At 38.1% G+C, this 25,350-nt stretch overlaps 2 protein-coding genes across 6 annotated transcripts in view; one reads left to right on the top strand and one right to left on the bottom strand.

Annotated features, from left to right (window-relative positions):
* The window catches only part of itsn2b (intersectin 2b), a 55,881-nt gene extending 44,171 nt beyond the window's left edge, over nt 1–11,710 (top strand). The window contains exons 29-39 of one of the 2 annotated variants that reach the window (XM_053633631.1): nt 4,373–4,494; nt 5,785–5,891; nt 7,048–7,231; nt 7,587–7,685; nt 7,784–7,951; nt 8,190–8,402; nt 8,635–8,756; nt 8,850–8,932; nt 9,076–9,159; nt 9,259–9,432; nt 9,546–11,710. In XM_053633631.1, the coding sequence (XP_053489606.1) occupies nt 4,373–4,494; nt 5,785–5,891; nt 7,048–7,231; nt 7,587–7,685; nt 7,784–7,951; nt 8,190–8,402; nt 8,635–8,756; nt 8,850–8,932; nt 9,076–9,159; nt 9,259–9,432; nt 9,546–9,703 (1,514 nt within the window). In that variant the 3' untranslated portion in view covers nt 9,704–11,710. The remainder of the gene's footprint in view (nt 1–4,372; nt 4,495–5,784; nt 5,892–7,047; nt 7,232–7,586; nt 7,686–7,783; nt 7,952–8,189; nt 8,403–8,634; nt 8,757–8,849; nt 8,933–9,075; nt 9,160–9,258; nt 9,433–9,545) is intronic. The other variant, XM_053633632.1, reaches the window with a different exon arrangement.
* An 8,994-nt stretch (nt 11,711–20,704) lies between these two features.
* The window catches only part of lpin1a (lipin 1a), a 30,412-nt gene continuing 25,766 nt past the window's right edge, over nt 20,705–25,350 (bottom strand). For all 4 annotated transcript variants that reach the window (XM_053632949.1, XM_053632952.1, XM_053632950.1 and 1 more), the window contains 3 exons: nt 24,495–24,609; nt 24,306–24,409; nt 20,705–24,129 (listed from right to left, as the gene is read on the bottom strand). In XM_053632949.1, the coding sequence (XP_053488924.1) occupies nt 23,970–24,129; nt 24,306–24,409; nt 24,495–24,609 (379 nt within the window). In that variant the 3' untranslated portion in view covers nt 20,705–23,969. The remainder of the gene's footprint in view (nt 24,130–24,305; nt 24,410–24,494; nt 24,610–25,350) is intronic.

The following is a 25,350-nucleotide window of genomic DNA, read 5'->3' as shown; positions in this document are numbered from 1 at the left end:
CACGTGGCACAAGGGAAAACATCTGTATAAATATATGCACATAAAGATCATATGTATATGCAGTGGTGGCTCAGTGGTCAGGGACATCATCGGCTCAGTTTTATCGTCATTCAATTGTAAGTCATTTTGGATAAAAGTGTTTGCCAAATGGAAAATGTAAATGCAGAATGACCATTGTGTTTTTTGCATTAGTGTTCAGGTGCTCTTGAAAGAGCTCAGTATTCATTCGTTTCATATGTTGTGAGGAAATGGAGCAAGCTTGGGCAGTTTGTTCACACACAGTCATGAGTAAGTAGAGCGTGATTATTAGGTTAAGCAATGGGGTTTGAGGAGTGGGTCTTTCAGTGGCATTCCTTCTTTCTGCACCATTTTATTGCCCCTTTCATAGATAGGAATGGGTACCGAAACCCGGTTTTAAACTCTTGTGCTAAATTATGAAAGACCGTAGTATCGATAAGCTCTGACACTATCGGTTCTGCTTTTGGTACTGGTGAAATTAAAGAAAATATATTTACTATTTATTACTTCTATATAAACGTTATCTTGCACATTTTATCTCACCAACCATTTCTAATTTGTGATAACATTAAGACATTCATCTGCATTTTTGTTATTGACAATCCAGAAGTGAGATCTCTCGTGCGCGGAGGCTGTCTGTCTCACGAAACAGTGAGCGTGCGCACACAACACGAAAGCTCCTGCTTAATACACAGAGTGATGATGGTGGAGAGAACCAAACGTTTAAAAGTGTGGTTACACTTCACTAGAGTTCATGCAGACAAGGCTCATTGCCACAAGTGCAGCAAGATTTTTGCTTGTAAGGGCGAAAATGCAAACAATCTATCAAAGCATCTTTCAAAAGTGCATTATGTGCAGACAGACAAATGCAAAGTTTTCGACTGCCTTGCTAGCTCGTTTCTGGTTCCCCATCTACGTCAGGTATGTATGCTTGCAGCCTTCCCTTGTAACAATGAAATAATCATCGCATAATCGAGGTCTCTCGCGGCATCGACACAACGTTCATCTCCGACATTGATCCAACATCTTTCTGCTCATTACAGTCATGTTGAGTCAACGTTGTTCACGCCATTTAAAATAAATGTAAGATCACACTAATTGGTTTGCTTACCTTATGTTGAATGTGTAATGTCGTTTCACCCGAATTAAATCAACATTGTTTCAACATATTTTCAGCTTGTTTTTAAATAAAGAAATAAATCAGTATATAAACATCTAGGCTATTAAATGCACATCACTTTCAGTTACTTTACAAATAGCCAAAATATAAATCTTTAGAGTATTTTATTCTGTAGTATATACATCTTAAGCACTAAAAAAAATGCTATCATACTGGTGCGTTTACAAATAGATGTATGATAATAAACTTATTTTATAAAAAATAAAGCAATATTAATTCTGTTCTCATTTTTTTTCTTTTTTCATAAAAAAAAAAAAAAAAGCCACAGAAAGTACCGTTAATTATTCCGTTAAAGTACCGGATCTATAAGCAGTATTGGTAAGAGTAGTAATACCATTAAAACCTTAACGATACCCATCCCTATTCATAGATCTTTGGCATTGTATACTCTTCTAGAACAAAGGTTACTATGTTTGTATTCGAAGAATATGGTTTGACGTCAAAAGATGGTTATGAGACGAGAGGTTTTTTTTAATTTCCTGTTATTTACATCTAGATGTGTTAAACAACATAAATAATAGAAACATAGAACTTTTTGTATCAGACCGCCCAATTTTTAGGTGAGCAAAAATATAGGAACAGATCAGTCTTGATGTAAATTAAAGTAAATAACACTATTTGGTTGCATATCTCTTGCTTGCAACACACTGACCTCACCAAACTGTTTTTTCTTCTTTTGTGATGCTTTTCCTGGCTTTTACCGCAGCCTCTTTCAGTTGCTGTTTGTTTGTTTGGGTTTCTCCCTTCACCTTCAGTCTCCTCTTCAAGAGGTGAAATGCATGCTCAGTTGGGTTAAGGTCTGGTTGACTTTGCCAGTCTGCCACTTTTCTCCCTGATAAAATCCTTTGTTGAATTGGCAGTGTGTTTTGGATCTTTGTCTTACTGCATGATAAAGTTCCTCCAGATTACTTTGGATGCATTTCTCTGTAAAATGGCAGACAGAATGTTCCTGTAACCTTCTGAATTCATTCTGCTGCTACCATCATGAGTTATAGTCATTACTAAAGATTAGTGAGCCTGTTCCAGAAGTAGTCATGCAAACCCAAGCCACGATAGTACCTCCACCATGCTTGGCTAATGAGCATGCATGTTTTGGATCATGAGCAGATCCATTCTTTCTCCACACTTTGGGCTTTCCATCACTTTGGTACAAGATAATCTTTGTTCCAGAACATTTGTGGCTCCTCCCTGTATTCCTGGCTTTCTGATTCATACTGCTCATGAGTGATTTGTATCTTGTATGGCCTCTATATTTCTGCACTTGAAGTCTTCTTCGAAGGGTGGATTGTGATACCTTCACTCCTTCCCTGTGAAGGTTGTTGATGTCACCAACTGTTGTTTTTGGGTTTTTCTTCATAGCTCTCAAAATGTTTGTCATCAACTGCTGTTGTTTTCCTTGGCCAACCTGTTCCATGTTGTTGTTAGTACACCAGTGGTTTCTTTTTCAGGACATTCCCAATTGTTGTTTTGGCTTTGCCAGTTGGGCTTGTGCAATGGCTCTGATAGATTTTTCCTCCTTTCTCAGCTTCAAAATGTCTGGCTTTGCTCCCATAGACAGCTCTCTGGTCTTCATGTTGGTTTATCCTTTTTAAAAACAAATGCAGCCTTCACAAGCCAAACCTAGGGCTCCATCAAAGAGCAGACATTCCAAGCTATTAATTCTTTCAACATTCAATCTAACAGGGCACACCTGGGCAGCAAGAAACACCTTTCTTCTGTTCCAATACCTGATCACTTGACAAAATGGGTGGATTCAAACAAAAGGTGTCAAGTTCTAAATTGTTTAACAAATCTAGATATAAATATAAGGAAATGAAAGCTAAAATTCTGAGCTGTAGTCCTATAAATTAATCTTTTGATCTCAAACCCAAATGTCTTCAATTTATAGCGAAAACAATAGAATTGCCAATGCTGCTCCAATACTTTTGGAGGGGACTGGGTAATCATAGGATACTTTGGCAGCATCCAGTGCTGCACTAACCTATATTGACGGTGTTGAGTTCACTTCGGTTTGAGGTTGTACTACTTGTATGTCAACTAAAATAACAAATGTTACATGTTTGATGGCAAAATAAACCAACAAAATAAAAGTATATTATCTACATTGAGTTACTCGAATGCAACATACGTAATGTGCTGCTACTACAAAGCACTATACCTTCTGAATTATGTTACCCATATAGTGCATTTAATTCCATGCTTTTGTGCTCTAGTCACATTTGTATAAATAGTTGTCAATATCTTTAGTGAAGCTATGCAAGCGTTTATGGTGTGGAAGAAGTGTGTAGAGATGCTGCACATATGAGATGTTATGTAAAATATTTATCTGATTAAAGAAATCTAGACATTAAAATTCTTTGAAAAAAATCTACCTGTTCAGTTTGTTGTCACTTTTCATGTTTTCTTATGAAAATTAGTTCAGTATGTCCTTTCTTTTACAAATGTAAATTGTAATTGTCTTCACTATAGATCCTTTATAAAATAGTTACTGCTGTAAGCAGGTCAGTATTGAAATAAAACACAAATATATATTCTGTGCATGTTCTATTGAAACATATGCATTAATGTAGCCTTACAAAAATTTTTTGTGAACTATAGTTCTGTTGTCAATCAAGTCATGCAATAATATAAAGAGATCAATCACTGACAGTTTCCTTTGATTAATTATGACTTATGTTGATTTAATATTACTAATAAAGCACTTAAGTAGTAATAAAGCAGGTTTAAGGTTACAAAGTCTTTCACCAATAATCTGCCTATTTTGGTCAAACCTGATTTGGCTATAATGCCAGATATGCATGTTCATGAATTGCGTAGTCATGAAAAACAGGGCTATTGATTGCTCATATGGCAGGTAAAACTGCTCTTTTTAAGACTGTGGTGTGTGGATGATGAAGGCACCCTGAAAGACTCAGCCTTACAGGTGCTTCAGGACCATCAGATTTGGGGCCCTCACCAGGTAAGACTTGGAAGTGAGCATTTTTGAGTGCCTTCCTTTCATTCCCTCCGTGATTGCCGTGATTGCTTTTGAGTGTTTGGAACAGGAGCTCTTACTTTGCTGCCCTGGGAGGGTATGAAGGTACCTGCTGTGTGGGTCTAGGATAGCCCAATTAATTTTCACCCTTTTTTTGAGGCTGAGTGAGGCATCATGACCCTGTTTCTATGTCATTGCAGGGTGTGCTGACCTGACGAGTCTAGACTCCATGAGTTTGCAGGAAAAGAAACGACAAGGCTACATCCACGAGCTCATCGAGACAGAGGATAGATACATGGAAGATCTTCAGCTGGTTCTGGAGGTATACCTTTACAGTGGTGCAGAGTCAACATCAGCTCATTTCTTCTGTCCACATGCAGTTGAATCCATAAATATATGTACATTGACAAAGTTATTATTTCAGCTGTCTACCACAGTAAATTGGAGTTGAAATTAAATACTGAACATGAAATATGGGTGAACGGTGTTTATATGTGCAGCCCCCAACCCCAACACCCCCCCTGCCTGAAGTCTGCAACCCATTTGCATTACCAGATGCTCAGTTTCTTTCCTACTGTCTTCAGTTCCTGCTTGCTTTTGGGGTGTTTTTCCTTCAGTTCAAATGAAATGCATGCTCAATTGGATTAATGTCAGGTGATTGACTTTGCCATTGCAGAGCATTCCACTACTGTACTTTGCCTTTAAAAAGTCTTGCTTTCGAAGTATGCTTTGGGTCACTGTCCATCTGCACAGTGCAGATAATATATCTCTATACACTTCAGAATACATCCTGCTGCTTTTGACAGCAGTGACATCAATAAATACAAAGGAACCAGTTCCATTGGCAGTCATACATGCCCATGCCATAAGATGAGGTGGTACACTTCTGATCATTTCCCTTCTCCATACTCTTCTCTTCCCATCATTCTGGTACAAGTTGATCTTTATCTCATAGGATGTTGGTCCAGGACTGTACAGGATATTATAGTTTTTACCTAACTCTAATCTTGTCTTCCTTTTTTGAGGCTTACCAAAGGTTTACATTTGTGGCAAGTCATCTGTATTTATTCTGGTGAAGGATTCCCTTGGTTGTTTACTTTGACATAGATACACCTACCTCCTGGATGGTGTATTTGATCTGGCCAACTATTGTGCAGGGGTTTTTCTTCAAGAGGGAAATAATTCTGCTGCGTTTAATCACAACTGTTTTCCGTGGTCTTTTCTTTTGGTGTTCCTGGGCTAACCAGTGTGTTATTTATTTTTAAGAATGTACCAAATCGTCAATTTGTCTTATATTATTCATTATTTAATTTAAACTCCAATATGCTATCGTATCCAGCTAAAATAACAACTTTGTCCAAATACTTATAGACATGTCTGTATATAGTTATTTTAAAATTATTTGATATCTTAAATATACATATGAAAATGTATTAAGTTAATTAAGCTATTGTTTTTTAATCACTGCTAAAATATTTGATTTGTTCAGTAAGCTACTTTAACATTACAAATGTATTCTTTGAGGGGGAAATGGTGCTGATTTGCTAATATATAAACAAAGGTGAGGTGTGCTAATATAATAACTAGGTGAGGTGTTTTGAATTTCTTTTAGGTGTTTCACAAGCCAATGTCTGAGTCAGGTCTGTTAACAGAAGCTGAGATGAACATGATATTTGTGAACTGGAAAGAGCTCATCATGTCCAACACCAAGCTGCTCAAGTATGTGTAACACGTCGTGCTCCGCACTATCCGCTCACAATCAGTACTGAACAAAGCATGTTCTTAGTTTTAGCTGTTGGATACACTGAAGTATAATGACTTGAGTTTCTTCATTAACCCTCTTACCCCGAAGTTCCCACAGTATTATGTCCCATGACCCTATATTCCCCAGAGAAACAGCACGCCAACCCTGAGTTCTTCGGCCAAAATCAACATTTTAATTTTAACATTTTTAGGCCTTGAAGCAACTTATAATAATGTATTTGTGTAATATTACTTTGAAAATGAAGCAGTTCAGTGTTTTTACTAAACTTTTCTTAACTAGAGAAGTGGCGAAAAATGCTCGCTAAAATCCTTATACTCCTTTAGAAGTACCATACGAGCATCAGCGTGGTCAATGCCTTTGAATAAATTCAAGTAAATAATAAATAAATAAATGCATTTTAGCGCCAAAAGTCAAGTTTCTGGTGATAATCAGACCAGCAGGTAGTGTTTTCACGAATGCACAGAGGTGGTCAGGTTATGACTCCAGACCCCTGCAGTGTCAGTCGCACTGGTTCATGCTGAAGATGAAGACGGATCAGGGTCTGAATCAGGAGAGTTTGCGTGTCTATCAGTTTCGGTTTCGGTTTCAACATCGCCTGAACTTTCACTGCTGTCACTATCTAGAATCCTCGCTCTCGCCTGTGTAACTGTGTATGTTTTTTTTTTTTCCACTGTTTTAGATGTACCTGTGTTCACTGTAGGTGTAACTTTAGCTGGAACACGATTAGCTTTTCACTTTGGCATTTTTAGTTCACTTCTACTATTACACCAATATTCATGCTTGGATCAGCTTCATCGTAATGCCGGCGTAATAACGTAATCACGTCATGACGTCATCAACCTTCCGGGTCAAAAAATAATTAAATAAGTAAGGAATCATAGTAGATTAATGGCGGTACACCCGCCTTACGGGGATAACGTTTACACTGTAAAGCCGCTATATCGGCCTTACGGGGATTTGGCATAGACGACCAAGCCGGTATATCGTCCTTACGGGAATAGATCAAAGACGGGCAAGCCGGTTTTTCGGCCATACGAGGTAAGAGGGTTAACCTTATAATTGTTAGTTTTCTTTAATGTTGGCTTTACTTTGTTTCTGTGTGGGGATCAGAGCCCTTCGAGTGAGGAAGAAGATGGGAGGAGAAAAGATGCCAGTACATATGATCGGGGACATCCTAGCCACTGAGCTCTCACACATGCAGGCCTACATTCACTTCTGCAGCTGCCAGTTAAATGCTGCTGCTTTGCTGCAACAAAAGACTGACCAGGAGCCAGAGTTCAAAGACTTCCTCAAGGTACAAGTCAGCTGAACCTCTTGGTATTAGTGTTCACTACATCTACAGGAAACTAATATGTGATCTCGATTGCACAGCTGACAGTAGAACAGCAAGTTGAAAGATTTTTTTTTGCAGAGTATGGTATAGGTGAACATAATGTGGTGGTAATGGGTGCTGTAAATGTTAAATGCTAAATTAAGTATATGCAGTTTTATTCTCAGTGGTTACTCACTTTTTGGACATGATGATGATGATAATAATAATAATAATATACAGATGTCATAAGATTTCAAAATTTTCACCTATATTTCAGTAATTGTATTTGCTTTAGATCCAATTTTGAAGGAGTTTGCGATTCTGGTTCTTTCTTTAGAAAATTGCCACAGATTACCGCTGTAAAGGAATGCCATTGTCCAGCTTTTTACTGAAACCTATGCAGAGAATCACACGTTACCCTCTCCACATCAAAAATGTAAGTACCTTTACAGTGGCTTGTCTTGCTGTCTTTTGCCATGCTCTGAACTAAAGACGCTATGTTTAAAAATGATTAAACCCTGTGTCCATCACCAGATTCTTGAGAGCACCCCTGAGAATCATGTGGATCATGCTCAGCTGCGAGAAGCTCTGGAGAAGGCTGAGGAGCTGTGCTTTCAGGTGAATGAGGGCGTGAGAGAGAAGGAGAACTCGGACCGTCTTGAGTGGATCCAAAACCATGTTCAATGCGAGGGAATCACAGAGGTAACAAGATCCAATAGTATAACTTATTTTTCTGTTGCTTTTGCCTCTATATTTTTGTTTTCTCTCTTAAACAATAATATGCAGCCAAAATTTACTAATGTCTTCCAATTTTTTTGTATTGTGAAAGTGCTGATATTACCATGTTTAAATGTTTGCAGTTCTGAAGTCCACCAATGTACAAATACTATTTACAAGTTAACAATAATCTAAATCTTTTTTTTTTTTTGGGCTTGAATAGAATCTGGTTTTCAACTCCTTGACCAACTGTCTGGGTCCACGAAAACTCCTCCACAGTGGGAAACTGTTCAAGACCAAGAGTAATAAGGAACTGTATGCTTTTCTTTTCAATGACTTCCTGCTCCTAACCCAAGCTGTCAAGCAGTTCACTTCTTCAGGCTCAGACAAACTCTTCAGCCCAAAGTCCAATACACAGTACAAGATGTACAAATCAGTAAGTCTTGATCATGCCTACCTATCCGTAGAATTATTCATCTGTGGATAAAGCCTTAAGTGTAGGTAACAAATACAAACCATACCTGGTTTGAGTACACATCAAAATTGATGGTGTTTTTTGAATGAGTGAGTGAGGGTTTTTTTTCTTTTCTTTAAGACTTTCTTTGTTAAAAAAGTTATTAGTGTTGTGAGAAGAAATATTGTCTGTTCTGTAATCGATTTGTTGTCAGGTTTTGTTTCTGAATGAAGTCCTGGTAAAGATGCCACCTGATCCATCCAGTGATGAGCCAGTCTTCCACATCTCTCACATTGACCGGGTTTATACCCTCAAAACAGATAATATTAATGAGAGGTGAAAATAACTGTGTAAAATCTTATCTCCCCATTAAATGTAGTAAGAGACATTTTATCATGCATTATATTTGAAATTATTATATTTGATTAGGACTGCATGGGTTCAGAAGATCAAAGCTGCCTCAGAGGAGTTCATTGAGACTGAGAAAAGTAAAAGAGAGAAGGCCTTTCAGGGTGAGGTCACAAGCTGTAGCACTCATGATTGGTTTGATTTCTGATGATGACATATTTTTGTCTGATTTGTAATATTATTATGATTACTTTCCATTGTTCTTTTTTAACTGACTAAATAATCTTTGCTCTTCTTTTCTATTAAGCTCGCTCAATGAAAGCCAGTGGAATTGGCCGTCTGCTTGTAACGGTCCAGGAAGCAACAGAACTTAAATCCTCTAAATCAAGTGGTTCGATTTATTTTGATCTTTGAAAGAACACTGTTGTATTTCTTTAAAATTCTTTCAATGTCAAACATTATCCTCCCCCCTTCTGTTTTCACTGATTAGGAAGGTGCAACCCTTACTGTGAAGTAACCATGGGGGCACAGTGCTACACCTCTCGAACTCTGAATGACACGCTAAACCCAAAATGGAACTTCAACTGTCAGTTCCACATCAAGGACTTGTATCAAGATGTGCTGTGCATCACCATTTACGAACGAGAGCAGTTTGCACCTGATGGTCAGTCATTTCATTCTAGTGATCTTATGAGAACAAATTCTTGAAGCAGTGTATGAAATCTGAAGAAAGGCAAATTACCATGGGGTCCATTTTTTCATTCCCTTTTTGAACAGAATTCTTGGGTCAGACAGAGCTGCCTGTGGCCACCATTAAGAAGGACCTGGAGAACAAAGGTGCGGCGACAAAAAGACTGTTGCTTCACGAAGTGCCTACTGGAGAGGTCTGGGTCCGTCTAGATTTTCAACTGTTTGATGGCAAAACCCCTAAATGAAAGGAATAATGGCTTGTTATGGACACTGAACAGCTACATGCTGTTTATACTCCAGATCATCTTTACAAAACACCTTGCCTTAAAACATCCTCAGCTACTGTGGAACATGCTACTGAATGTGTGACTTTTCTTGAAGACTTGTGGATAGTGTGTTAATGACTATGATGATGCCAAGTTTATGCCTTTTTGTAGAATTATGTGACCCAATATGGAGGAAGTGTCCGCATACTGCAGTTTTGCCTCAATTCTTTACCACTGGATGTAGAGATGTCTCAGGATTTCTATTTTCATTTAATTACTGTCCATTTTGCTGTATTGGAGGCTTTTTTTTTTCTTCTTCTTAAATAATTTTGCTTTGATCTTTTGTAGGTCAGGATTGGCACTTGATCTTGACAGTTCTGGAAGAGAACACTACATTTAACAGCCTGTATTACCTAATACTGTATAATAATTTAAGCATCTATTCAGATATAGAAATGCTTTTTCAGAAAGATTTTGCTAAGGTAATAGTAGATAAACTGTTATTTTCTTTGAGCAATTGAGCAGTGAGTTTTATTTTATCATGGTACAAATGAAGTGACTACCCAAGAGTGACTTTATAGGCTCTAATCACTGTTTATTTTGTGCGAGTTGTATTTATTTTTAATTTATGTGTGACTATCCACACTTATCCCAGCTCAAGATGTTCATAATGCTTTGACATTTGCTCTACATCCCAGCTATACTGCAAACATTTTCCTAAAACTAGCTGCACATTTTTGTTTGTTTGATTTAGCTACTTATTTTGATTGATTTAAATGTTATATAGTTTTAAATTCCCTCTTTGTGTCATATTTTGGTTGTTTTACCTGCTGGTTTTCAGACTTTGCACAGAGTTGCTTGAGCATGACATAAGCAAAGTATTAAATACAGTATGTAGAGGTGCCAACATTGTTAACAAGAAAATCTTAGTAGGAAATCCCCAAAATCCCTAGAATATGAGAGTAAACAGGATGCCTTCATGCTATCGCCATAAATGGGGGGGGGTATAGGTTGAACCAATATTTAACTCCAATCTCAGAAATGTTTGGACTCATAAGCAAGCAGCTGTGTGTACAAGTTCAATTTATAATTGTTACAAAGTTAATTGCATGTATGGTTTGCAGTCCCATATAATGTTCAAATTATGTTCACATAAACTGTCTACAACTGTAGTGAAAGAATTTTACTCTTGATCAACTGGCTTGTTTGAAGACAACTCAGTGCAGGGTCAGTACAAAATTGGGCTTCCCACTTTTATTATTGTCATTAAATGAAACAAATTATATATAGTGCTGTGAAAAAGTATTTGCCTCCATCCTGGTTTCTTCTGTTTTTGTGTACATCTCATACTAAATGGTTTTAGATTTTCAAACAAAATACATCATAAAACAAAGGCAACCTGAGTAAACACACAATACATTATTTATTTATTTATTTATTTTTATTGAAGAAAATGAAGTGATCCAACACCTATCACCCATGTGAAAAAGTAATGGTCCCCTTAAACTTAAAATCTGGTGTTGCCGCCTTTAGCAGCAATATCTGCAACCAAACGCTTCCGATAACTGAAATTAGACTTTCACTGCGCTGATAAATTAAGATAAATTTTCTTTTGCATGAAGCAGTAGTAACTGAAATGACACTCGTGGCTTACATCCTTTGGAGGGATTTAGCTTTTCTGCTAAGTGAATTTTATTTGTGTTTTATTCTGAGTGCTGAAGAAAAGCATAGTTTTTGGTGTCTCCTGTATTGCAGTAGCAAGAGGTCAAAAATTGTAAATGCAATGGCTAAATCATCGATGTTGGCACCTCTGAATAAGAGCACATATATGCAACAAAATCAGGGTTTATAAGTATTTTCTGTCTTTTCCTGGTGTGAAATTCTCCTTTTCTTTCAGTGTGCTGATGTAACGTTGCCAGTTTGGAATAACTGGTTGCACCCAATGCTTCCCAATTTATAAACTGAAAAATAAATACAATTTCTACAATTTAGTTGATATCTACAATAACTGTGTGTTTGTCCAGTTGGATTAAACATTCCCAAATGAGTGGACTACATTTCCTGTGAGGAACAGGTGAGTTTCGACATTTCTACCTGCACCAATATGATTGGCAAAGAAAGATGAGATAAAGAAGTGCGCAAATCCTTTTTGCAAGTCTGAATCAAGTCGCGAGTCTCTGAGCTGAAATCCAAATCAAGTCTTAAAGTCGTCGTGCACTTTAGTGCACTCAAACTGATAACTGTAGGTTTTTTACTACACATTGTATATGGTACTGTCTATCTGCATGTAACCATATGAAACAAAATACCATATTTGCACATACAGTATATATTGAATGCATAAAACCCATAACATTGGCTTGACAGTCTTCTTCCTCTTCTTCTTCCTCTTCCTCATCTTCCTCTTCTTCTTCTTCCTCTTCCATAGGAATACACAAATTTTGTTAGACTGCTCTTAATTTGTTCAGTTCTCAAGCTATAGCCACCAACAATCACATGGTCAAAACTGGACAGGCCAGTTCCTCTCATGCCAAATTGCAGACATATTGCAGACATCCTTCTCTTTCTGTCCATCCTTTTTTCTTCACCCATTCATTTTAATAGAGGAAAGATACAGTGGGTGAGATCATTGAGAGTAAATTGTCTGAATTCACTGTTCCAACAAAACATTTTCGTTCTTATACTTTCACATCAAAACTCCATTCAAGCTTTAAATTGAGCTACTACCTCTTCCCAAAACCTCTAAATATCTCATTGTTTTGAAATATATTTTTCAAGTTATGAGTGTTTGTCACTTGGGCAAGTCAAGAGCCCCATTCAGTCCAATTCAAAACTTGCCTCCATCAGGCATAAATCAAAAAATCCACACTCAATGTACACATTTTTTGCACCAAATCAAACAGCAAAATCTCTTTACATGAAACATGCCCTTAGTTAAACAGCTTGGTGAATATGTTGTGAGTTTTGAGCATTTGTTTGAGGTGCCTGCTGTAAGAATTGTGTAATAAGCAAATTATAGTACAATACATAAACTGACTGTCAGTTAAGAGTTCTGCACTGTCACAGGGACCCAGTGTCTCTCTCTCACACACACACACACTCCTCACCGCCTCCTTCCCTCCTCTGTGCTCCTAAAGGAGCAGTGTCTATTTAAACTCAATGAACTGGACAGTAACTATTGTCTTTTCTCTGGTTAAATATAAAATATGGCCGGTGTTGTAAAGCAGTGGGAATATGAGTATAGCAGGATATAAATACACTGCAAACATGGTAATATGACTGATTATGATTCATACCTATAATTTATAACCACTATATGATCAGACAAAGTATTTTCTACTGGAAAATAGATTTTTTTTTTTTGTAAAAGGACAAATTAGTTTTGAATGCAGCACTGTAGGAGGGGAAGTGTGCCAAAAATCAGGTGCAGTAATATTAATAATTAATGATAAGCTTTTGGTAAGAAATTAGTAGGGTTGTAAATGTTGAGGAGCATATGAGAATTTAATTTTTTCAACTTGTAAGAAATTACAGACTGCCTCTAAGCATATTCCCCTCCAAGGTAGGTGTTATACCTCTGAAAATGAACCTATCTGGCAGCCAGAAGTGCAAGAGAACACAAGAGGAGGAGGAAAAGAGGAAACAGGACAGTTGTAAGTGATTGAGATAATGTCGAATGAATTAAGGATAATTAAAGACAAACAAACCCATATCTGGTTGTCCAATTTCAAGTTTATTTAACCTTATTATAAGATTAATTATTGGTAATAGTTAGCTGGGGTTAGCATGTTTTGAGAAGTGTTAGCAGTTGTAAATGTGGGCTGAAATGCAATAGGTACTGGGAATGATGCACACAACACCAGCAGCACTGCTTTTCAAGTACCGGTACTGTGTCTCTTACGAACACGAATCAATAATTTATGATAGTTTATACATTACTTAATATTAGTTAACATTAGTTGAAGATGGACATTTTGTGTCCTCACTGAGTTTCATTGTTCATTGTTGTTTCTAAACATATTGATTACACGGGTAGATGTTGACCTGCTATAGCATTACTGCCTGTTGCACCTCCACCAGGGCCCATAGGATTACCGCTCTTCCTTCAGCCTTGCCACCATGCCTACTGCAATCAAAACCATACAGGCCTCCCCAGTGATTAAGGCTGTAACAAGCCCCACTGGCACCGTTAATGCATGCTCAGTGCCACTTGTTCCATATGGTTTCCTCTGCACCTAATACCACTCAGGCATGCTTACCTAACACAATCAGAGCAATATAGACCTTCCCAGTGACTAAGGCTGTGACAAGCCCCACTGGCACCATTAATGCATGCTCAGTGCCACTGGTTCCATATGGCATATATCAGCTGCGGGGTAGTCAGCCAGGTATCACCGCTCAACAATGTTTCATGCCTTTAAACCCTGAACATCTCCTGGTGGTGGAGCAGTGTCAGGGATATCTCCTTGCCATCCCGTGAAACTAGAACTTGGGTTAGATATTTAGTAATAAACCCAACAGTTCTCCTTTCTCCTCACCCAGAGCCACAAGTTGCTTTTCTCTGCCTCTTCAGCTAGGTCTTTCAGGGCCTTCTGCTGGTTTGCTCCAGTAACTTCCATATCCCTCAGGAGGCGAACAGTTGATGTTCCAACAAAGCCACTGTATCCTACCTCTACCAGGTAGATGATGGTTCTCCAGCCAGCCTGGATGAAGGAGTTGGCTTTCCCATCCATCTTGCTTACTGTGGATCAGGGGATTTCACACAACTTCAACAGCCACATTATTCACCACACTTTGTACTTTCCTGGAAGCTGGTTTTGGTCAATCCTTGCCAGACCATCAGAAAGCTGTTTCAGCATGCTCTTCCCCATGTGCTTATCAGAGAGCTCAGCTGTGTTTTTTCTCCCAAGGCTTTTGATGGACTGTTCAGCCAGCAGTGGGATTTCCTCCCTGCCCACGACAAAGTTTGTGTTGTCGTTCCTAACCCTTTCCTGAGAGAGAGACTTTGGGACTTAGCAGGCTTGATCTTCATCCTTGCCCACAACATCAGTTCATCCATCCTTTTTAGCAGCCTAGGTGTATGTGGTGCTGTTGGCAGGAAACTAGTAACATCTTCCATGTAGCTTCTCGGGAAGGGGGGGGGGGGGGCAGTTTCGGTCCACCCACCATCTGTCTTGCTCCAATGAGTATTAACTCAAAGGTGGCCAAAAACAATATGGCGGAGATTGAGCATCCCATGGGAATTACTACCTCCAACTACTGCCATCCGGTAGTGAAGTCCTGGAGGGTAAAGGCCATCTGCAGGTCTATTAATTTCAGTGATCTCTCCAGTATTCTGCTAAGGTCCATGTCCAGTCTTTGCTATGCAATTGACTCACTGGTTTTTGGCCACTTGATTTTGTCCATCATAGCTGGTGCCTGCTCTTCTGCTCTTCTTGGATCTGCTCTTTTGGGACAGGTGGGAATGTCTCCTTGGTGTTCACAGGATAGGTCGCACTCCACTACAGGGTCTTCCTCCTCACCTACCTGCCTTCCCTCAGCAACGATGGGTCTGTCGGCGCTGTGATGTTCGACCTGGCTTTTGGTCCCTCTTGTCTGATCTGATGTCGGACTGAAGTGCTTAAGTTTATAAGTTTATAAAGTAAATGAAACTTATCGATGCCAAGAGGTGCTGCTGGTGTTGTGCGCATCACCCCTGGTACTTATTGCATTTCAGCCCGCATTAAGAACTGTTAACACTACTGAAAACATGCTAATACTAGCTAACTATAACCAATAATTCATCTTACAATAAGGTGACTTAAAACTGAAATTGGACAACTAGATGTGGGTTTGTTTGTCTTTAATTATCCTTAATTTAATCTCCATCACTTACAACTGTCCTGGTTCCTCTTTTCTTCCTCCTTTTGTGTTCCCTTGCACTTCTGGCTGCCAGATAGGTTCACACAGCAAAAGGATAGTTAATAGAGCTGGTTCACAACTTGCACATTATTATTTTTTAAAATTATTATTATTATTATATTATTATTATTATTTCTCCTCACAGAGCTGTTGAATTGTGAAATCTAATTTGTCCAGATTAATTTTCTATAACAGCACCCCCTGCCATTTTCTACTCCATATGCATAAGTAAAATCCTCATTTGTAAGACGCTTTGGATAAAACCGTCTGCTAAATGAATAAATGTAAATGTAAAATACATAGTCTTCAGTACTAAACTTTAGTAATTTGTCACTGTTACACTGCAATAAAGTTATTTGTCATTTGTGATCTTCAACATCCTCTTTTTCTTTTCTTTATAAATTCTATTATTGTATTATTAGTATCATTATGTAGTACATGGGGAATCTAGCAACACTTTAGCAACCAACTGGAATGTCATAGCAACCAACTGGAATGTCATTGCAACCACCTAGCAACACTCTACTAACCAGTGGGGTTAGCCTAGCAACCAACTTTGAGATCAACTGGGATCTCAAATCTCCTAGCAACCACCTAGGACCCCATAACAGCCACCTAGTAACCAGCGGAGTTTCCATAGGAGCCGACTAGTTGCAACCTTGCAACCATCTGGAATCACATTGAAACCTCCTAGAAACAATATAGCCACCAACTGGGACCCCATCACCTAGCAATGCCCGAGCAACCAGGTGGGACAGCATAGCAACTCCCTAGCAATACTCTAGAAAACAAAATGGTTAGCATTGCAATGACCTAGCAGCACCCTAGCAACCAACTTGAATAGGCTAGCAATATTTTAATGCTTTAACATAGCCTTTTGCCTTTTAACCTTTACATGCTTAACCATTCATAGCAACAATGTAGCAACACCCTAGCAACCAAAAGATTTTTAGCATTTTAACACTAAAACCTTTAAACATATTTAAATGTTTTTAACATTTTAACCTTTACATATTATACACTTTTAGCCTTTTAACCTTTACGTGTGTAACTGTTACATGTTTTAACATTTTGAAATCAATGACAACAAAACATTGCATAGTATTGTTTAACACTTTTAGCATGTTTAGCTGCAAAGCCAATATCAAAGTCAAATATCAAACTTTAGCAGTCTAAGGTTGTTATTATTAACCAATTTGCTTGGCACAAACCTGTTTAACCAATATATTTTGATCAAACAGGCCTATTTCATGTCAGTGGATCCTTTGAGACCCAAGACAACTTCCCCAGAGAACTTAACCTTCAAACCCATACTCTGCCTAATGAAAAATCTTTGGGCATTGGTTCCTTTTAAATATAATGCTAATGTATTCATGACATGTTTTGGGGTTTTTTGTTTGTTTTTTATACTGTTTTTCTACTGTTTAAAATAGACAAAGTTTGTTAAAAGTCTTACTGCATTACTAAACATTACTTGGAATAAAAAATAACAAACACCACATATAAAAGTTTCCAATAGACTCAAACATGTATGCAGTGGAGGGTCTTCTATTGGTCATGTTTTTTAATGCCCATGAGCAGGAGACACTCCTTATATAGTTACCTATCACAGCAGGGGCTGGGAATCTGCCTCACCTACAGGCCATGGCAATGATGTCTACCACAGAGTGGGCCAGTCAATGTAATTCATTTCTGTTTTATTTGTATAGAGCTTTTGCAATTGTCACAAAGCAGCTTTACAAAAATCTATAGCTATCTATATCTAGCTATAGATTTACATTAAATGGGGCATTGTGGCTTAGTGGATAACACATTTGCTTCACACATCCAGGATTGGGGATTCAAATCCTGCATCTGTCTTGTGTGCACAGAGTTTGCATGCCATTCCCTTGCTCTGGGTACTCCTGTTTCCGCCCCAAGTCCAAAGACATGTAGGCTGATTGGCATTTCCAAATTGTCTTTAGTGTGTGAATGTTTGTGCAATGTGATGGGTTGACAGCCCATCCAGGGTGTCCACAGCCTTGTGCCCTGAGTTCCCTGGTATAGGCTACAGGCTGTCCCTGTAGGGAAAATGGATGGCTTTTGCTGAATTAGGGCAGTGGTGGCTTGGCGGTTAAGGCTCTGGGTTACTGATTGGAAGGTTGGGGGTTCAAGCCCAAGCACTGGCAAGTAGCCACTGTTTTGCCCTTGAGCAAGGCCCTTTGCCCTCTGCTACAGGGGCACTGTATCATGGCCGACCCTGCACTCTGACCCCAGCTTTCTGACATGCTGGGGTATGCAAAGAAAAGAATTTCACTGTGCTCTAATGTACATGTGATCAATAAAGACTCATTATCATTATTATTAATGAGCAAGCCACTGTGCATGCAAGGCAAGTTTATTGCCGGAGCATGCAGTTCTCACACACATTTGCTAATGGGATTGCTTGCAAAATAGCAGTTGACAGCCATATCAGGAAAGGTCATAAGAGACTCCAGAACAAGAGGGAAATCTCATGTCTGGCTTGGAGTGATGCCACCCATTGGTGCTGTGATACACTGCAATGGCTGTCACATGCACTTTTAGTTTAGATTGGGACTTGCCACTCTTCAGCAGTCCCTGAAGAAAGATTAGTATTTTGGGTATCAGGCAGTTCACTAGAGGTGATTTGTTGAACAGCTTCCACCTTCCACCCATGCTTTATTCTGAGAGGCCAAACTCACAGGCACAGGTGACCTGACCTGGAGAGCAAATCTGCTCCAGAAGGATTCTGCCAGGGTGTTCTGATCATCAGTGAAGGTAGCAGTCAAAACCAATGCATTGCCAACCATCTCAGGGACACAAGAATGACTGTGTGGATTATTTGCTGAATTCTGTGCAATGTGAACAGAATCCGTGGTAGAGTCAGAGAGGTATATAATAGATGATGAGGCCAGCTGTGGGCCAGAGCATCCTGCCCAAGTGGGTTGTCCAGCTCTAGTAAAGAACCATAATCATTTATGAGTCAACTTGGCAACAGGGCCACCTATGCCTTGACAAGCTTTTCTGAGATCTGGGACATCACTTCTCAAGTAGACTCCACTCTCCCAGGTGTATGCTGCATAATTGTACAGTACTTCTAGGTGAGTCACATCATGAACCTTCATGATGTCTAGTTTAATGTCTTGTACCATATGGCCGTCACATGCCAATCTATTCTAGTGAGGCAGAGCTCAATTTACTAAAACAGCTCATGATTCGTTGCATGTATTAATGTTCTACTGCATATATACTGTATATGATCATAAGAAACCATTCTGTAATCCCAATTTTTATGTGTTTATTTAATTTAGGGCAGAGAGTTAATGGTTAAAATGACACTTTACATTTCTCTACATTCAGAAGTTCATTTAAATGTTTCTGTCCCATTTATTTCTATAAAAATGTCCCCAGTCTGATCATCATCATGTTTCAGTTGAATAGCTATGTGAGAATGTGAAATTAATTAACTGAAATCCTCATATCTTAACAAATTACTCAACCTGTTTAAGGAAGCATCCAATAAAAATAGACCAAAAGGTTTTACTTAGCAAGAATAGCATTGCAAACCCGAATGTAAGAAAACATACTTCCTGATGCATGGGTGATTGTTTGTGGTCTTCACAGAGACAACACTCTGCATTTGTGTAACAATCAGATTTTAATATACAGATCCATATTTGCCTTTGTATTCACATAATTTACATCTTGTTCAGAATAAATCCGAATAGAACCCACTAGCCACAACTTTGGTGATCTTTCACAGAAAGAATATCAAATTGACACAGATTGAAGACATACAAACTAATACAGTTTTACATTAAATGCCAATAGCCAGAGTCTGATCACTGTTTAAGGATACGTTATCTGAATCCAGTTTTGTAACTGAAATGAAAAGAAACCTAATCAAAAGAAAATACTCTGACGTAGATGGCACTTACAGTTTTAAGTTTCATCCTTCAGTAAAATGTTTTTGGTGGTCTACTAACATGATAAAAATAATATATTTAATCTTCTGACTCAATTAAAAATCTTTGCCCCTCAAAATCTGTTAAATTAACATCTTAACATTGTGCAACACCATGCAGACAAAATAAAATTATTTTTCTGTGATGAAAGAAAATTACAAGAACTTTTCATTAATTGCAGACATTTTGAGGTGGGGTGGTGGTTTAGTTGTTAATTTACAATATCTCTTGTTCAATTAAACACATACAGTATGTTATGTAGGGACAACCATAATAACAGGTATAACAGAAATAATAATTCCATGTGCACTAAATTTAGCAGCATAGTATTAGAGCAATACACTTTCTGAGACAGTGCCTACCACAAAAAATCCATATTTCCTTATTTAACCCACATGAACAATATTGTACTATTTAACACTTTTAAAACACACAATCACATGTTAGGGCCACACATTGCTGACACAACACTAATTTCTCAAATCAAAAATTATAACATCTTCATTTTTCACATGTAAAATGCTTCAGTGGATTTGACAGCCTGATCAATTTGAAGAATCTTTACATTCATTCATTTTAGTAACCACTTTAACCTGGTCAGAGTTGTTGTGGATTCAGAGCACCTTAAAGGGGACACCAATCCGATGCAGGGCACTATGCACACACATTCACACCTAGGGCAATTTACTGTAGCCATACCATACCAGGTGGGAGGAAACTTCAGAACCCAGAGTAAACCCACATGAACACAGGGAGAACATGCACAGAAACTCCATGCAGTTAGTAACCTGACCACAGGCTCAAACCAGGGACCCTGGAACTGTGAGGCAGCAACGCTATCCACTGCACTGCCATGCCAGCAGATACTTCACATGTGACTAGAAAAAAAAGTTAGGGAAACTTTGTGGCCCTGAGTTATCCTGAGGTTCCTACTGCAGGTTTGTCGATTAGATTTGTTGAGTTAGGGGATGGAAAACTTGAAAAAGAATACAGACACACATAAAGGAATGCTATGTACAATATTACTTGCAAATACTTTTGTAAATTTGATATTCTGAAACATGAAATATTTGATATTCTATATTCAGTAAAAACAAGAGGACAAAACATAATGCATAATTATAATGTGGACTAGAATTTATATTTGTTTCTGAACAGTTTCAATCAGGCACAGGTGTTGCATTTATAATGTTTGTGATATACTGTAATTACTGAACTAAATATAAATGGTGTTAAACCTGAGAGAGTACCACAGACTTCCAGCATCCTCTTTATGTAAGTCATTAATATCAGTACAAAATGTTACTTCACATTTGTTACTTAAATATTACAGTTTTACAAGATGTATAACCCATTTTCCTCACATGAAGTCAAATCTATTCTAATAATATCAGACATGAGTAGAGGATCAGAGGGTGTAGGTGAGACAAAGTTGCATATAAAACAGAAATAGCCAATGTGAAGGGCTATGAGATTAGATTTGTTAAACATAGTTTCAGCGGCGAGCTCAGTCTTATTGCCATTGAGATAAAGGAAGTCATACATGTTTTAATTTTCACTAGACAGGTAAAAATATGGGTAATATGCTTTGACAGAACACAAATTAAAGCTGCAATATTGAACTTTTTTTGGTTAAAAATGAACAAAAATCAATTATTGAGCAAGTATGTAAAAAAATCAGTGTTCAAAACTGTCCTCTTAGCATACCCAGATTCGCAACGGTAAGCTTATAATGATTTATAATTTGAGCTGTCGGGTCAGATTTTGCAGGAAACGCCAGTTTTACGAAATTTGCATGGTAACATCACGTCCATAAACAGAAAGAAGAAGAACCGGCTACTATATCGCGTATGGGGGCTGAGGATGGTGGCGTGTTTGTAGTTTCTCCTTACAAGACTTGCTTATAATTTAAACGTCATCTAGATGGCTGCTTTTAATCTGGATGGTTCTAAACGCAATCATCTCTGAAATCTGGAGAATCAGCTGTTGTCAAAACGAAGAAGCCTCGAATTGCGGAGAGCCTGCAGTAAAAAATGGAAAGCGACAGAGCCTGTGTTAAAATGACAATAAATATCGCCATGGCTTTTGAGAGGTGGTGGTAACTGAGAGATCTGAAGAGATTGAATACTGATGCAGAGAGGGATTTTTCTCTGTTGAACAGGTAAGATATTTCAGTGGCTCAATAGGTAGCTAGCAAAATTAACGCACTTTTTAGCTTGATTAATCTAGATATTGTGTTTCCTGGTGTTTTTTTTATTTATTATTTTTTTTGCTATGGCCAATATGGTAAATTGCGCTTATTTTCTGCTAGCTATGAGAGAGAGCAACTCACTTCTACTGCAAGAAAACTGTATCCGCCACCACCTCTGTTGGCAAGTATTGGAGCTAATATACAGTGGGGGAAATAAGTATTGAACGCGTCAACATTTCTTTCAGTAAATATATTTCCAATGAGGCTATTCACATGAATTTTCTCCAGACAACAGTATTAACCCAAGAAACCTGGAAATATAAATAATTCACAACATTAAAGTCCATAAATAAAGTTATGTGTAATGAAGTGGAATGACACGGGAAAAAAGTATTGAACACGCTAAGAAAAATCAGTTCTTCAAGACAAGGTAAGGCAAGGGTTAGGGTTAACCAGCTGAAATCAGAAAGTAATTATACCTCCTCTCTGTGCAAATTAATATCAGTTGGGTTAGTAAATTAATGGTCTATAAAAAGGCTTTTCGTTACCAAGGTATCACACAAGAAACATCTCATGATGGGTAAAAGCAAAGAGCTCTCCCAAGACCTTCACCACCTTATTGTTGTGAAACATATTGATGAATCAGATACAGATATATTTCAAAACTTCTGAATCCTTCAGTAAGCATCACTGGGGCCATTACCACAAGTGGAAGCAATATCACTCCGTCATCAACTGGCCATGCACAGGAGCTCCTCACAAGATTTCTGACCAGGGAGTCAGAAGAATAGTCAGAAGAGTAGCCCAAGAGTCAAGGACCACTCGGAAAGAGCTCCAGAAACACTTGGAGGCAGCAGGTGCCATCATCACAGAGAAAACAATAGGCAATGCACGCCACTGCTCACACTCACCCTGCAAGACTCCATTACTAAAGAAAAGGCATGTTGAAGCTCGTTTAAAGTTTGCTACAACTCATTTGGACAAGCCTATGAAATACTGGGAGAGTGTAGTCTGGTCAGACGAGAGCAAAATTTTACTTTTTGGGTGTCATACTACCCACCATGTTTGGAGAAGAAATGGCACTGCACATTACCCTAAAAACACTATACCAATAGTGAAGTTTGGAGGTGGAAGCATCATGGTGTGGGGTTATTTCATCACATGGTGCTGGCAGACTTCATATAATTGAAGGAACGATGAAGGAATCCTTTACCTGAGATTCTTGAGAAGAATCTGCTGCCATCCATCAGGATGATGAAAATGAGACATGGGTGAACTTCCAGCAAGACAACAATCCAAAGCATACAGCAAAGGAAACTCTCAATTGGTTTCAGAGAAAAAAAAATCAAGTTGTTAAAATGGACCAGTCAATCACCTGACTTCAATCCAATTGAACAAGATTTAAAGACAATATTTTTAGAAGAATGGGCCAAAATGATACCTGAATACTGCGGCCCATTAATTTCTTCATACAGGAAGTGTCTTGAAGCTGTCATTACAAACAAAGGCTTCTCCACTAAGTATTAAATAAATTTCAGTTAGCGTGTTCAATACTTTTTTTCTGTGTCATTCCACTTTATTACACATAACTTCATTTATGGACATTAATGCTTGGATTTCATTATAAGTGTGGATTTCTTGAGTTAATACCAAAGTCTGGTGAAAATTTAATGTGAATAATCTCATTGGCAATATATTTACTGAAAAAAATGTTGACACATTCAATACTCATTTCCTCCACTGTACAACACATATGTATATCTCAGACCATCAGATTCATCCGCACAGAGAAGCAGTGCCGAAGCGCAATCCACATAAAAAAACCCCCCAAAAAAACAACAAACAAAAAAAACCCCCACAAGTAACTTGCAGTTTTATGTTTCAAACAGAGATGGTGATAGAGAGTCAAAATTTCAATACTGCAGCTTTAAGATTGACATCCCAATTGCTTGAGTAATGGATATAATAGAATAACAGAATTGCTACTGTAACTGTAACATAAAAATTAATAATTGAAACAATTGACATTGAAACTATTGATGTTGATACCAATAGAAATATGAGTATAAATCAAATGTTACTAAAAAGGGTCATGTTATTTGTGTGTGAGAGGACAGACATGACAAGGTTGCATTAGAAATGTGCTATTTTTCAGTAAGGGAAAACCTGTGGCCACATGTCAATCCCCTCAGCTCTTTTCCACATTCTGATCATGCTTGTCTAGCTCTGGTAGCTTCTCTCTCCAATAAGTGAACTGGCTGTAGGTGTCTGAGCAGGGGAAGTCAGATGTATTGCCTCTAATCAGCAATGGAAAGATGTGATCGACCACCTCACACAGACGGCTGTATCTAAGAGAGAAATTCAAAGAAGTAGAGTAGAAACAAGCTGAGACAAACAGCACAGCTATGCAGCTTTCACTAATTTAAGAAATACGTTACGTCAAAATGCTAGCACTATCTTTTACACATGCTTATTATCCATATTAGCATTTTGTGTTGTCATTTCCAGTGAGACAGGCACTTACGATGATATGTTGGTCTTAGCATGCTCTTGAATGAGCTCTCCTTTAGGGTTCACAGTGAAGATCCTGTTCAGCGGCACTCCCACCTCCTTATATGAATACACGTCCTACACAGAAAAGTGTAAAAGACTGCAAGTGCAAAAGTGCATTACCCTCATGTTACTAGTATTAGTGGCTCCTCTTGAAACTTACAGTTGCACGGTTTCCAAAAGCAGCATAGAAGGGCTCTGTGTTTGGATAGAAAAGGTTCTTGATGTCAGTCAGACACTCAATTTTGAACTTTTCTGGCTTTTTCTCAATGACCTCCCTGGAACACAAAAAAGAGCAAATTATGCATATTGCAAATTTTTGTGTCATTAGGGCTGGCATATGCACTAATCCAGTCTTTAAAGAAAAGTATGAATGTGTGGACACAGACAGTAGATATAAAAGGTCTATACACCCCTGTTAAAATTGCAGGTTTTTGTTAAGTATAAAAAAAAGAAACCAAGATAAATAAAGTCTTCCATGTTTAATATGATTGCAACGGTAAACACAGAAGCCACCAACAAAATTCAACTAAAAACAAATGGGAATGTTTTAGGGAAAAAAAAGTACACGGTTACACAAGTGTGCACACCCTTTCATAATGGGGCATATGACATTCAAACTCATGTTCAAAAGTAACTATCATACACCTGTCATCAATGAAGTGATTCTGATGAACCCCACATAAAGATCAGCAGTTTCTATAAGAGTTTCTTGATATATTCTTGGTTTCATCAAATCTGACCCTTGTCAAAGTCGATCAGATCCTTGTGCTTTGCCTATTTATCTTGCTTCCAACACTGCTTTCAACTTGGAGAACTGACTGTTCACTTGCTGCCTAATATATCCCACTCGTTGTAACGAGATAATCAATGTTATTCACGTCACCTGCCAGTTTTAATGTTACGGTTATGCTTTTGCATGTTTTATTTTTTTTACACTGTTTACTGTAAACAGGTGTCACAAAATGTAGAATTTTCTACATAATCTCCATTTTGTTCAATGCAAGTGTTCCAAGTGT

Source organism: Ictalurus furcatus, chromosome 9, assembly GCF_023375685.1.
Source record: "Ictalurus furcatus strain D&B chromosome 9, Billie_1.0, whole genome shotgun sequence".
Lineage (NCBI taxonomy): Eukaryota > Metazoa > Chordata > Actinopteri > Siluriformes > Ictaluridae > Ictalurus > Ictalurus furcatus.
This window is presented reverse-complemented; position numbering and strand designations above follow the sequence as displayed.